Source organism: Lipomyces japonicus, assembly GCF_038497905.1.
Source record: "Lipomyces japonicus strain CBS 7319 unplaced genomic scaffold V1514scaffold_30, whole genome shotgun sequence".
Classification (NCBI taxonomy): Eukaryota; Fungi; Ascomycota; class Lipomycetes; order Lipomycetales; family Lipomycetaceae; genus Lipomyces; species Lipomyces japonicus.
The window spans coordinates 81,695-93,042 of NW_027117842.1; the positions used below are offsets into that span (position 1 = coordinate 81,695).

The window sequence follows — 11,348 nt, forward strand, 5'->3', positions numbered from 1 at the left end:
ACAATAAACGGAACATGCGGGAAAAGACATGATTTCTTAATGAGCTGCTAATCAGGCTGCTCTGGAATTTTTCTTTATAGCTTTTTTTTATTGTTGGTATATTATATTTAGTGTACAATACAAAAAGAATCTCAATAATATAATCAATTCAAACCATTAAAATAGTAGTAATAATAATAATAATAAAAACATTCCTTTAAAATAATAAAAAAATGCTCAAAAAGAAAATAAAATAGAAAGCCTTTTTAAGCGCCAAAACCCGGTCGAGCCGTGTTTTTTTTATGGCTAAGCTACTTACAAAAGGTAAGCAGCGACGGCGAGGACACCAGCAACAGCACCGGAAGCAATGCCAGCCTTGTTGGCAGCACCAGTGAAGGTGTGGATGGGAGGAGTGGTGGTGGTAGCATTACCAGTAGGGGTAATGTGCTTGGTCTTGGTCTTGGTGGCAGTAATGTGCTCGGTGGTGACGTTAGACGAAGACGAAACTGAAGCCGAAGCAGACGGCAAGACGGACTTGGATGAAGGCGGGCACACGGTCACGGTGGACGTGGTGTAGACTGAGGTGCGAGTGCACGGGCAGTTGGTGATGGTCAAAGTGGTTGCCTCGGTAACAGTGTAGGTCTTGTTGTTCTCCACGAACGTGGTGGAGTAAGGGCAGTACGTGGTATAGGCGGTCACGACCTCGGTGGTGGTGGCCTCGTACTCAATGGTAGAGGTGGTGCCGTTGATGAATGCGGCAGAAGCAGCGGAGGCGAGGAGCACGGCGGCAGAAACGATCGAGGTGAACTTCATTATGAATTAAAATAGGTTGGTAAGCGAATGACTTTGGGTGAGTAAACCGAGCAAAAGGGTTTGTTGTTGTGGCGGACAGTATAAGAAAAAAAAAAGAGAAAAACGTATGGGAGCGGATCGAGGGCGTGTTTTTATACCCCGAGCCGGAGAGGGGCGCACGAGAGACACGCTACACCAACTACAGCAACCATCGTCGGTATCTAATTATACTTGCTCACCATAGTTACACCTAATAAAATAAACACACAACAAGTTAGATTGGCAGTCACGGCCGATCTCCGCGCTGTGTAAGCGCATAAGGAAGGCACGCTTGGGTGCAGTGCGCTAACCCAGATTGGTGCCGCCAGGAATGCCTCTTGCTAAATGCGGCCAAACACGAAGCGCGCGAAGTTGTCCGCCAATGTTACCCGGCTCAGGCTCGGGGTCGCCGCTACTAGATGGGCCGCAGCCGCATCCACCGCGGCGTCCAACCCGGGACCGGCAGTCGGCAGGTCAGACTCAACCAGGATCTGGGTCGCCGCAACGTCCGCACACGTGACCACGGCGGTCATGCGGGCCGGCGTCGTGCGCTCGAGGTTGACGAACTTGCTGAAGGAGAAAAAAACCAGGTCTGGCGAGCCCAACGCGCGGGTCCACAACCTGGCCTGGTCTGCACTACCCGAGTATGAATGCAGGCATACGGCCCGCAATTTGTGTCGCGCGTGCACTGCCGTGACGGCTTGCAACAGGGCCTGATGGGCTCCGACGCCGTGCAGGCTGACCGCCCGGTCGTGCCTGGCTGCCACGTCCAGCAGCCGTGTCAACACCTCGACCTGGTGAGAAACCTTTACCCTGTGCGGGCTCAGCCGGGATCCGACGCGCACGCGGAAATTCTTGTCCAACCCTACCTCGCCAATCTGGGCCAGCTCGTTGGCCTTAACATGTTGCTCAACGGCTGCCACCAACTTGACCAGCGGCACTGGCTCAGGCAATTGCGCAATCACGTCATCGTCTGGTTCCGGTTGCAGCACGCGCTTGTAATGGTCATGCTTACTCGTCGGAGTCGTCGTAGAAACCAGGTGCGAAAACCAAGGGTGCAAGCCAAAGAAGCCAATCACCCGGTCCGGATAGGCTCGCATCAACCGTTCGACCGCGGCCATGTCGTGCATGCCCGTTGCCATCGTGGCAAACCATTGCACTTGCATGCGGTCGACCTCGCGCTCAAACAGGTCCGGGTTGTCGCCTACGTGACAGTGTGCGTCACTCAATCTGCCTGCCATCGCTGTGTTATGTCATCCTTGGAGAGCATATTATACAAAATAACATTGGCGTAGTGTTACCCGGTTCAGACGTGCCCCCTATATACATTTCGCTTCGTCATCGCATCGCATCGCATCGCATCGGCGTGATTCACACACACACAAGCCATGCCCGGTGAGCATTTGCTAATCAATCACACATGAAGATGGATCGGCTAGTTCTAACTATATATTCTACGCAGCTCCATTAGCTACCGCCTTACTCGTCTGTGGCGGCTTTAGTGCCGGCCTGGCCCTGGCTGCCATTGCCGTGGCCCACCGCCACCAGATCAAGCAAGCGATCGACACTGCCGTGATGGGCTTGCAAGACCGCCATCGCAGGCGCCGCTTGGCCATGGCCGTGCTTGCCAACGGTGACCCGGCCAATTCGATTTTGGAATTACAACAATATGACAATGACGATGATAAACAAGAGCACGTCCATCAAGCCCACGCCGGTGTAACTTCGGCCACCAGTGCGACCACATCCGTCGCCACGCGCAGGCACGCCTACCGTCACGAAGGTATACATGATGCAATAAGGCAATTTTTTTTTTTGACTAACTTTTTTTCGCAAGACACGACTTCGTCATCAGACGAGTTCGATTTTGGGTTCTCGTCTGACGGAGACGCCACGCCGCCAGGATCACCTGGTACCGAAACCACAAACAGCGACTGGTTCGAAGTTGTCACGACCGGCACTACATTTTCGACATCGTCGTTTTCAGAATACGAAGACGGACACGACACCGACGAAGAGCAAGAACGCGAACAAGCCGTGCGCCGGGTGCGAGCCATGCAGGGATAGGGTTGCGGAATGAGGTTGTGCATGACATCACACACGGCTGAGGTTTAGGTTTCCAGGTTTTTTGAGTTTAATCGCTGCTGCGAGCCAAAAGAGTCAGCCACAGTGATTGATGATAACGGGCGAATGCCGATCCCGTTGTGGCCATGCGCTTAGGCAGCGGAGTTAATTTTAGTTTAGCATGCATGTATCAGTAATACGATGGCGAGAATCTGATTGGCCGACCTTTTGGTTATCGGCCCCTTATCTACTTTCTACATCGAACCTCTGGTGCCTATGTACCGCACATACTCATGCTCATTCTCATGCACATATGCTTACACATAACATACATACCATACCAGTATAGTACATATACGCGCGCTTAAATTCCAGAAAAAGAACAAACCCGCAGGCCGGCCTCGAGAATTCAAACTTTGTTTTGACGCGTCGCGTGGCGCGTTTTTTTTTTTCTCTTTTTTCTCATTGTTTTTTTTGGGCTCTCGTGCCTTGTCGTTTGTTTTTGTAAACATTCCTTGATTCCACCCGTAGGCAGTCCCATAGATTCCCACCTACCATTCATCGCCGATTGTTACCATGGATGACACCACCAGCAATGATGGGCTCGCTGGTCCGTTCGATATTATCCATCATGACCATGACAATGACAATGATCATCCTTTTTTCAACGACAACGATGACAGTCTTGACCGGTTGCTGCGGCATTCACCTCCACCATCACCTGTAATCACTCATCACAACCACGCTGCTGCCAACGACAATGCAATTTTCTTCCGGCATGCGGTCAAGCCTGACGGTACTCGGGTGCAAATCAGGACCCGGTCACGATTCGCAATCGGGTCCCGCTTATCATCCACAATTACATCATCATCGCCAATGCATAATTCGATCGATATCACTGCAATCATGGATCAAATCCAAAAAGATCAAGATAAACTGAGCCAACAAAAACAAGAACAACAAAATGCACCCGGGCCTGTTGCCGACCATGACAGCAATAACAACAACAGCAACGTGCCACCGGCATCATCGTCTGACGATCAATTATGGGTCGAAAAATGGCGTGCCAATAAATGGATCGATCTTTTAGGTGACGAAGTACATACCACCACTACTAAATTTTTACTGCATGTAATGCTGACATTGTCCTTAGCGAACTCATCGTTCCATCTTGCATTGGCTTCAGCAATGGTCTCCATCAGTGTTTAAAACCTCACCTGCCAAACCGAAACCACAACCACAACCGGCACAAAAAATTGCTGACGACAACGACTCTTTCGCCATCGATCCGTTGCATCGGCCGCATAAAAAAATCCTTCTTGTGCACGGCTCGCCTGGATTGGGCAAGACCACGGTGGCTCACGTGGCGGCCCGGCAGGCCGGTTACGACGTGCTTGAGATCAACGCCAGTCATGAACGTGGAGGCGCTGCCGTGGCTGACAAGGTCCGGGCCGCGTTAGAATCGCATCGGGTGGCAAACAACAAAATGGCAAGGTCGGCCAGGCCGGTGTGCATCGTGGTGGACGAGATTGATGGCAGTGCTGAATCAGGCTTTATTCGTTGCCTGTTGGATATTCTCGCTGCTGATGCGAAAGCAATCCAATACAAGGGCGTAAGCAAACCTTCGTCATCATCATCATCATTGGCACGGCGACGGCGAGGTGCGCACCAGCAACGAGACAACAAATTTTTGCTGCGACCAATCATTGCTATCTGCAACGATCCCTACGTGTCCGCCCTGCGCATGTTGCGGCCGCTTACCGAACTCGTGCATTACAAGCGTGCCACCACGAACGCGATCGTGTCCAGGTTGCAATCAATTTGTGCCAATGAGAAAATCATGCCCGTGGTTGATCGTCAAGTGTTGACTGACCTGGTTAATGCCATGGATGGCGACGTCAGGTCGTGCATTAACACGTTGCAATTCGAACTCTGCGCCGCCACAACAACAACAACAACAACAACAACAGATCTAGTTAAAACAAGCAGGTTAAAAGACGTGGCAACGTCAGCTAACGCGGTCGTGGCATCCGTTTTTTCATCAACCAAACCGGCATCATCCCTGACGCGTGCGCAAAGATTGCAAGCTTTGGTCGACATGATTGAACGTAACGCCGAATTCGACAAGATCATGACCGCATGTTTTGCCATGTACCCAACCATGTCATACACGTCTGACATGTTGCAAACCGAATCGCGAGCTTGCGAATGGCTTTATTTTTTCGATCGATTGTCTCATGCCATGCATCATCATGATCATCATCGCGACCTGGCATCATACCTGGCCTTTCCCGTGGCTGGGTTCAACGCATTGTTTGCTTCATCCTCGTCTGCGTCATCGTCGTTGAATCGGCCTACGCATTTTGTTATCAATACCAAGCAGGACTACGACGCGTTTGAAACAATAAAATCCAATCGGGACTTGTGCAAGCAACTCGTGCGTGCCTCGTCATTGCAACGATTATTATCCCAAATGGATATCGTGCCAACCGAATTCGCTCCCTATTTAATCAAAATCATTAATCCCGCAATTACCACCACCACGCCGTCAACTTCATCGTCATCATCGGCGGCAGCGGTGAACTCGCATGAACGGGACATGATCCATCACGCGGTCGAAGTACTCAGGCAGACAGATATTAAGTTATACCAACAACGTGCCGGCTCCGGCGTTTTCGTGTACCGCATGGACCCGCCGCTGGAACAAATCGTCACGTTCGCAGACGTCGACAGGGACCGTGCTGCTGCTGGCAAGTTCATGGTTAGGCAACTCATGGCCCAGGAATTATCCCGCCTCCATAATTCAGTTAATACTGTGACGACGACAACCAAACGTTCATTACCAAGTCAGCAACAAAATACGACCCAGAATAACAATCGCAAGCGGCAGGCCGTGTCTGCTAATCCTGGCGGCTTGCAATCAGCAAAATCTACGTCCACCATGTCCGCATTTTTCAAACCCAAGCCAACCCCGACCTTAACGGTGGCAACACCGTCATCACAAACCACACAAGCCAAATCCGAACATCAACATACTGTCTGGATCCAATTTCATGAAGGGTTCTCCAATGCGGTCCGCAAGCCAATTTCTTGGAGCGATTTCTGGCGCAGCATCTAAATCGAAATTGCAGTCATTGCCCTTGTGGAAGCATCGGGTAAGGGTTACCAACAAGTTGATTGCTTTTTTTTGTTTTCGTTTTGGGGGGGTGGTCAACAACGCCAGGGGCATAAAATTACAAGCAACCAATACCGGTCATGCAATACTGATGACATTGCTGCATGTGATTGTTTCCGTCGGCCTGTCTATCGCCGTATATGTTGTGGTCGTGACCATGACGATCGTGACGGGTCGTGAACGAGAAACGTCAGTACTGGTTGGGCTCGAACGGGCATTCTTGTTTGTCGGTGTTTGCGTGACCGTTCAATATGCCGTGCGCGCAACATGTTGGCTTGTTTTGTCATGGTGGAATCGCTTGCGTCCTGGTAAGCTTGACAACGGCGATGGTCGCGCGGAGGTTTACAACATGGACCACGTCATGCTCAACGTGGACACTCATGTGCCAGCAATGTGGAACAACATGGGCCTGTGGCATGCCCATGATGATGATGATGATGATGATGATGATGATTTTAAGCACGCGTGTGCCAGGTTGGCTGCAAGACTGGCGAGCGAGGCCGAGCTCGAAATCAACGACGTGTTGCTTGACATTGGCATCGGATGCGGCGACCAGTCACTCCTATACGCGCCGCTCGTGCGCAAGTACATTGGCGTGACCTCGTTGCCGACGCAGGCCAAGCTGGCCAGGTGCAGACTTGCCGGTATTACTACTGCTGCTACTACGACGATGATGGCGACGCTTGGTGCCAGTGAAGTGTGGAGTCTTGACGCCAGCCAACCGGCGCGCACATGGCCGGACGAGGTTTTGAATCGTGCCGTGGTGGACGGTCAGGTCAACAAGATCATTGCCCTGGATTGCATGTATCATTTTTATCCATCCCGGTTTGAATTTTTACGATTTTCGGCTTCCGCTCTCGATGCCGCGTCGTCGGCCAACGTGGGCTTTGTGGCAGAGGACTTAATCCTGGGTCCGCACGTGGCATGGTGGCACCGGTGCTTGTTGTACGTCGTCTGCAAGTTCGCCCACACGCCGTACGGCAATTTCATCACGCGCTCGCAATACGTTCAATTATTGTCCGAAGCCGGGTTCGGAGTTGAGAACGGCTGGCAGTTAGTGATGCATGACATTACCAACGACGTGTTCCCCGGCTTGGCCCGTTTTCTTGATCCTGCCAATGAAAAAGACGCGGACAAGGACAAGGACAAGGATAATGATGAAACCCACGGCGCGCGCCAGGTTCGGCCGTGGCTTAGGTTTGAGCGGTTTAAATTGTTTGGCAAGATCGTTCGCTGGTGGGCTGATTATGACGTGGTCAGGTCGGTCGTGATTGTGTTGAAAAAGCAAGGGAATAATGATGGGTTGGTTTAGATATTTTTTTTTTTGCAATGTGTTGTTTATTATTGTAATGTAAAATGGCATTGAATGTGAATTATTCGACGTGACCGGGCGGACCCAACAACCGGATATGAAAGCCAACAAAAATGGATATTCAGCGAGCAATTCATTCTTGTCCTTGTTTCTTCTCATATCCAACACTAACCTGTGATGTCTTATTCGGCTGCCGTAATACGTAAAATTCGATATATCGCCATCCGGTTGGGGGTGTTGTTGTTTATTTTTTTTAGCCTGGGGTTGGGCTCAACCTTTTTTTTTTTTTTTTTTTTTTTTTCGTGAAGTGCGCCAAAACGTGGACAATTTCAGGCCGAATAGTGGCGGAAATTGACGAAAAAACTTTGGGTCATCAATTATACCGCAACATTTCCACCAACAACTTTGTCCTTCGTCTTTTTTTTTTTTTTTGTCCAGTTCAATTCAATTGAATAATATCGATTATTGTGATTTTTTTGTTTTTTTCTCAATTTTTTTGCAAACTCCTGCAGGGGAAAAGTGTGAAAAATTGGAAATTAATTCGGGCAACTAACTATATAACAACCCGATTGCTGATTGCCGCAACCGCGAACGACGAACGGCAACGACACGAGGTCAGCAAAAAACAAAAAAAAAAAAAAAAAAAAAAGAAGCGTCAGACATCAATTAAATTATTACGCAAACATTCGGCGCCACGCAAGGTTCATCGGCCTGTTCCTCCGGCAGGCATATAAATCCGGGGGCGCCTCTTTTCCATCGTCGGCATCGTCGTCGTCGTCGTCTTCGTCGTTGTTGTCGTTGTTGTCGTTGTCGTTTTGCATTCGGTCGGTTGTTAGTGGCAGGTTTACGTCCACCGTCGCCAATCAACAGCAGCATTCACATTCACATTCACAAGCGCAACCATTACCGCAGCAAGAGCAGCAAGAGCAGCAACCACGGCAACAATCATCTCGTCCAAAATTACTAGGACGACCACGGAAAAGAGGTGGTTTTTTCAAAGCATTATCCCGCATGGATTTCCCATTAGATTTCAGATCCGCTGTTAGGGATTGGTGGCATGCGGTCCCGCTAGGCATAGCTGAGCATCGCGTGTTGTCGTTTTTACCTTTTTACCCTGCACCGGATGACAGCCGGCAGGCGGAATCACTCATGGTCGAGTTAACACCGGGCAGGAGCATGAACGAATTTCAAATCACGCGAACCACGTCTGAACCGGTGACGGATGAATTGGTCGTCTTGCACGGCTACGGTGCCGGCTTGGCATTTTTTTATCGCAACCTGGATTCGCTAAGTTCGATTCCGGGATTGCGAGTGCACGCGCTTGATTTTTTAGGTTACGGCAGGTCATCTCGTCCGCGGTTTAGGATTCAGGCCAAGACCAAGTTGGATGCCGTGGTGGAATCAGAAAGTTGGTTTGTGGATTCGTTAGAAGAATGGAGATTGAAACGGGGTATCGACCGGTTCACGTTGATGGCTCATTCCATGGGTGGATATTTGGGGGTCGCGTACGCGCTCAAACATCCGGACCGGGTTAAGAAACTGGTCCTGGTCAGTCCGGTTGGCGTGCCACGGAATCCATGGCCTGAACATGACGACACCTTACCGGTTAGTGCAATCACGACCGAACTTACCCAATCTCAAGAGCAAGCTACTCAAGTCTCATCATCCAACTCGTCCGCCTTGTCGTCATCATCATCATCATCATCATCATCAGTCAACCGCAGGGCCATGCCAAAGTGGCTCGTGTTTTTATGGGAACGGCACGTGTCGCCATTTTCGTTTGTCAGGTTCACCGGCCCGTTCGGTCAACAATTGGTCGCATTGTGGACGTCGCATCGGTTTTCCATGCTACCCATGAACGAAGCACGAGCCCTGCACGATTACGTGTACTCGTTGTTTTCCATGAAAGGTTCTGGCGAGTACGCAATCACGCGCATGCTGGCACCGGGCGCGTACGCGCGCATGGCATTGATTGATCGCATTCAAAACTTGAAGATCCCCACGTTGTGGATGTATGGTGAACGAGATTGGATGGACGTGCATGCTGGCAGGCAAGCCAGGGATTTGATCAGGGCAAACGGAACCAAGTCTGAATTAGTGGTCGTGCCCCGTTCCGGTCATCATTTGTATTTGGATAATCCGGACGAGTTTAATCGCATCGTTAAGCAAGAGTTGCAAAAGTCATGATGACGTCTTTTTTTTTTTTTTTTTTTTTTCAATTGTACATTACATTACTTTTTTACACAGTATTATTTTTAATCATATGTTAATCATACTTCAATCATATTATTATATCTTTATGAATTTGCGGCGGCTTCTGCAACCACTCGATCCATGCCCGACCATGACCTGAACAAATTAATGGCCCAAAAAGGCAGGCACCTGATCAGCGGCATCAAGTTCGCATACAATGGCATGTTAATCCTGCTGCTGCCACCACCACCACCACCGCCGCCGCCGCCGCCGCCGCCGCCAATAATGCGCCTGCTGCTGTTATTTGTTGTGGCAAATTCGATTGCATGCACAATCTGGTAAGCCAATGATTGCGCGTCCACTAAAGGGGCCAAAAACTGATTAGGAGGCAAAATGTTAGCAAACATGTTGGAGCGCCGTAATTGACCGGTCACGACTAACACGGTGTGAACATGAGAATTTAGTTGTTGCAATTCAAACGTTAGCGATTCATGTAATGCAAGCAATCCGGCCTTTGATGCACCATATGCAGCTGCCAATTCGTTAGCAATAAAATTAATTAGCATTTATTTGCGCCCACGTACAAAATTCAATGGGACTTTGATACCCCAATGTCGAACCAACGGACACGATTACCCCGCGATCTTTAGAAATCATGTCCGGCAGGACTTGCTTGACGGTATAAAATTGAGATACCAAATTAATATTAATTGTCCTTTAATTTTATCATAAGCATATAAAACGAAAATATTTTTCTTTTTAAAAAAACAAAAAAAAAGAGACCATGACATGCATACTTTTCAATATCGGTCACGGATGAGTTTAAAATCGAATTTTGAATCGCCACTGCCGCATTATTGATCAACACTGTCGGATTACCATGCTGTGCCACAAAAAAAAAATGATTAGCAAAATTTTAAAACACATGTGAGCTTCATATAAAAGCACAGTACCTGACGTTTAATCTGGTCAAATGCGGCGATTACTTGATCATGTTGGCGAACGTCGCATCGAATATATTTGACATTGCTTGCCTTGCCGTTCGTGGTTACGGTCGAGGTTATCGTGGCAGGTGGTTCAATAATATCCAACACGACAACTTGAACGGATTCTTGAAACCGGCATAAAATCGTGCTGGTTAATAATAATCCTAATCCAGAACTGCCACCGGTGATCACGATAACATCTGAATTCCTGATCCATCGTCGTCGTCGTTGTGATGAAGATGATGAATAATAATAAAAATAACCCAAGCTAAATAAACTGATCGTGATGGCGTATGATACTGATAACAAGACCTTGATTTCATGATTTTCAAATTTCCTATATTTATTTATTTGCGTCGTCGGTTTGCCCCCCTCTTTTGGTTAGTTTGTTGACATTCAAACAAGTGATTGAATAATTTGTACATACAGTTTGACAAAGACTGCAACCAAAATAGCCAGTAATGGGTTTCTTAAAACCTTGCAAGTAAACCAAAAAATAGAATCAATTGTAATCATTTTTATTTTTTTTTAATTTTTTATTTTTATTTTTATTTTTTTTTTCACTTTTGATTGTGCATGTAGAAAAGTCACGGCTCAATTTGTCTTGGTGTGGTTGTGCGCAAATGGATTGTTTGAATTGTTGTTTAAATTAATTAAGATTGCCTTTGATTGGCAAGTCGTTTCATTTTCAGTTGATTTATTGTTTCATGGTTGTACAATTCTGCAAAATTGTGAATTCGTTGGAGTATTTAAACATAAATTATATATGTGTCTATGGATGAATAATTGTGGCCACTTCATAATTTTC

The 11,348-nt window shown here is 48.2% G+C and overlaps 7 protein-coding genes across 7 annotated transcripts; 4 read left to right on the forward strand and 3 right to left on the reverse strand.

Moving 5' to 3' along the window:
* Positions 1 to 257: 257 nt before the first annotated feature.
* On the reverse strand, positions 258 to 895 carry V1514DRAFT_333763 (uncharacterized protein). The gene has a single exon (XM_066928106.1). It carries the CDS (start codon positions 790 to 792, stop codon positions 295 to 297), a length of 498 nt encoding a protein of 165 aa, XP_066782360.1. The 5' UTR covers positions 793 to 895; the 3' UTR covers positions 258 to 294.
* On the reverse strand, positions 896 to 2,355 carry V1514DRAFT_333764 (putative Cut9 interacting protein Scn1). Its single transcript, XM_066928107.1, has one exon. It carries the CDS (start codon positions 2,049 to 2,051, stop codon positions 1,152 to 1,154), a length of 900 nt encoding a protein of 299 aa, XP_066782361.1. The 5' UTR covers positions 2,052 to 2,355; the 3' UTR covers positions 896 to 1,151.
* V1514DRAFT_343722 (uncharacterized protein) lies at positions 2,199 to 2,877 on the forward strand (the record flags this gene model as incomplete). The annotated part of the gene is made up of 3 exons (XM_066929156.1): positions 2,199 to 2,205; positions 2,273 to 2,593; positions 2,648 to 2,877. The coding sequence occupies 3 exons, from the start codon at positions 2,199 to 2,201 to the stop codon at positions 2,875 to 2,877; spliced, it is 558 nt and encodes a 185-aa protein (XP_066782362.1).
* Positions 2,878 to 3,450: 573 nt separating this feature from the next.
* Positions 3,451 to 5,992, forward strand: V1514DRAFT_321046 (P-loop containing nucleoside triphosphate hydrolase protein; the record flags this gene model as incomplete). The annotated part of the gene is made up of 2 exons (XM_066926036.1): positions 3,451 to 3,972; positions 4,028 to 5,992. The coding sequence occupies 2 exons, from the start codon at positions 3,451 to 3,453 to the stop codon at positions 5,990 to 5,992; spliced, it is 2,487 nt and encodes an 828-aa protein (XP_066782363.1).
* A 603-nt stretch (positions 5,993 to 6,595) lies between these two features.
* On the forward strand, positions 6,596 to 7,481 carry V1514DRAFT_333772 (uncharacterized protein). Its single transcript, XM_066928108.1, has one exon. It carries the CDS (start codon positions 6,720 to 6,722, stop codon positions 7,359 to 7,361), a length of 642 nt encoding a protein of 213 aa, XP_066782364.1. The 5' UTR covers positions 6,596 to 6,719; the 3' UTR covers positions 7,362 to 7,481.
* Positions 7,482 to 8,372: 891 nt separating this feature from the next.
* Positions 8,373 to 9,548, forward strand: V1514DRAFT_348213 (Alpha/Beta hydrolase protein; the record flags this gene model as incomplete). The annotated part of the gene is made up of 1 exon (XM_066929318.1): positions 8,373 to 9,548. One exon carries the CDS (start codon positions 8,373 to 8,375, stop codon positions 9,546 to 9,548), a length of 1,176 nt encoding a protein of 391 aa, XP_066782365.1.
* A 110-nt stretch (positions 9,549 to 9,658) lies between these two features.
* V1514DRAFT_343726 (uncharacterized protein) lies at positions 9,659 to 11,056 on the reverse strand (the record flags this gene model as incomplete). Its single annotated transcript, XM_066929157.1, has 5 exons — positions 9,659 to 10,086; positions 10,139 to 10,269; positions 10,352 to 10,437; positions 10,508 to 10,877; positions 10,968 to 11,056. The coding sequence occupies 5 exons, from the start codon at positions 11,054 to 11,056 to the stop codon at positions 9,659 to 9,661; spliced, it is 1,104 nt and encodes a 367-aa protein (XP_066782366.1).
* Positions 11,057 to 11,348: the final 292 nt, after the last annotated feature.

Coding starts and splice junctions, on each gene's coding strand:
- V1514DRAFT_333763 (XM_066928106.1), bottom strand. CDS start 792: ATGAAGTTCACCTCGATCGTTTCTGCCGCCGTGCTCCTCGCCTCCGCT.
- V1514DRAFT_333764 (XM_066928107.1), bottom strand. CDS start 2,051: ATGGCAGGCAGATTGAGTGACGCACACTGTCACGTAGGCGACAACCCG.
- V1514DRAFT_333772 (XM_066928108.1), top strand. CDS start 6,720: ATGATGGCGACGCTTGGTGCCAGTGAAGTGTGGAGTCTTGACGCCAGC.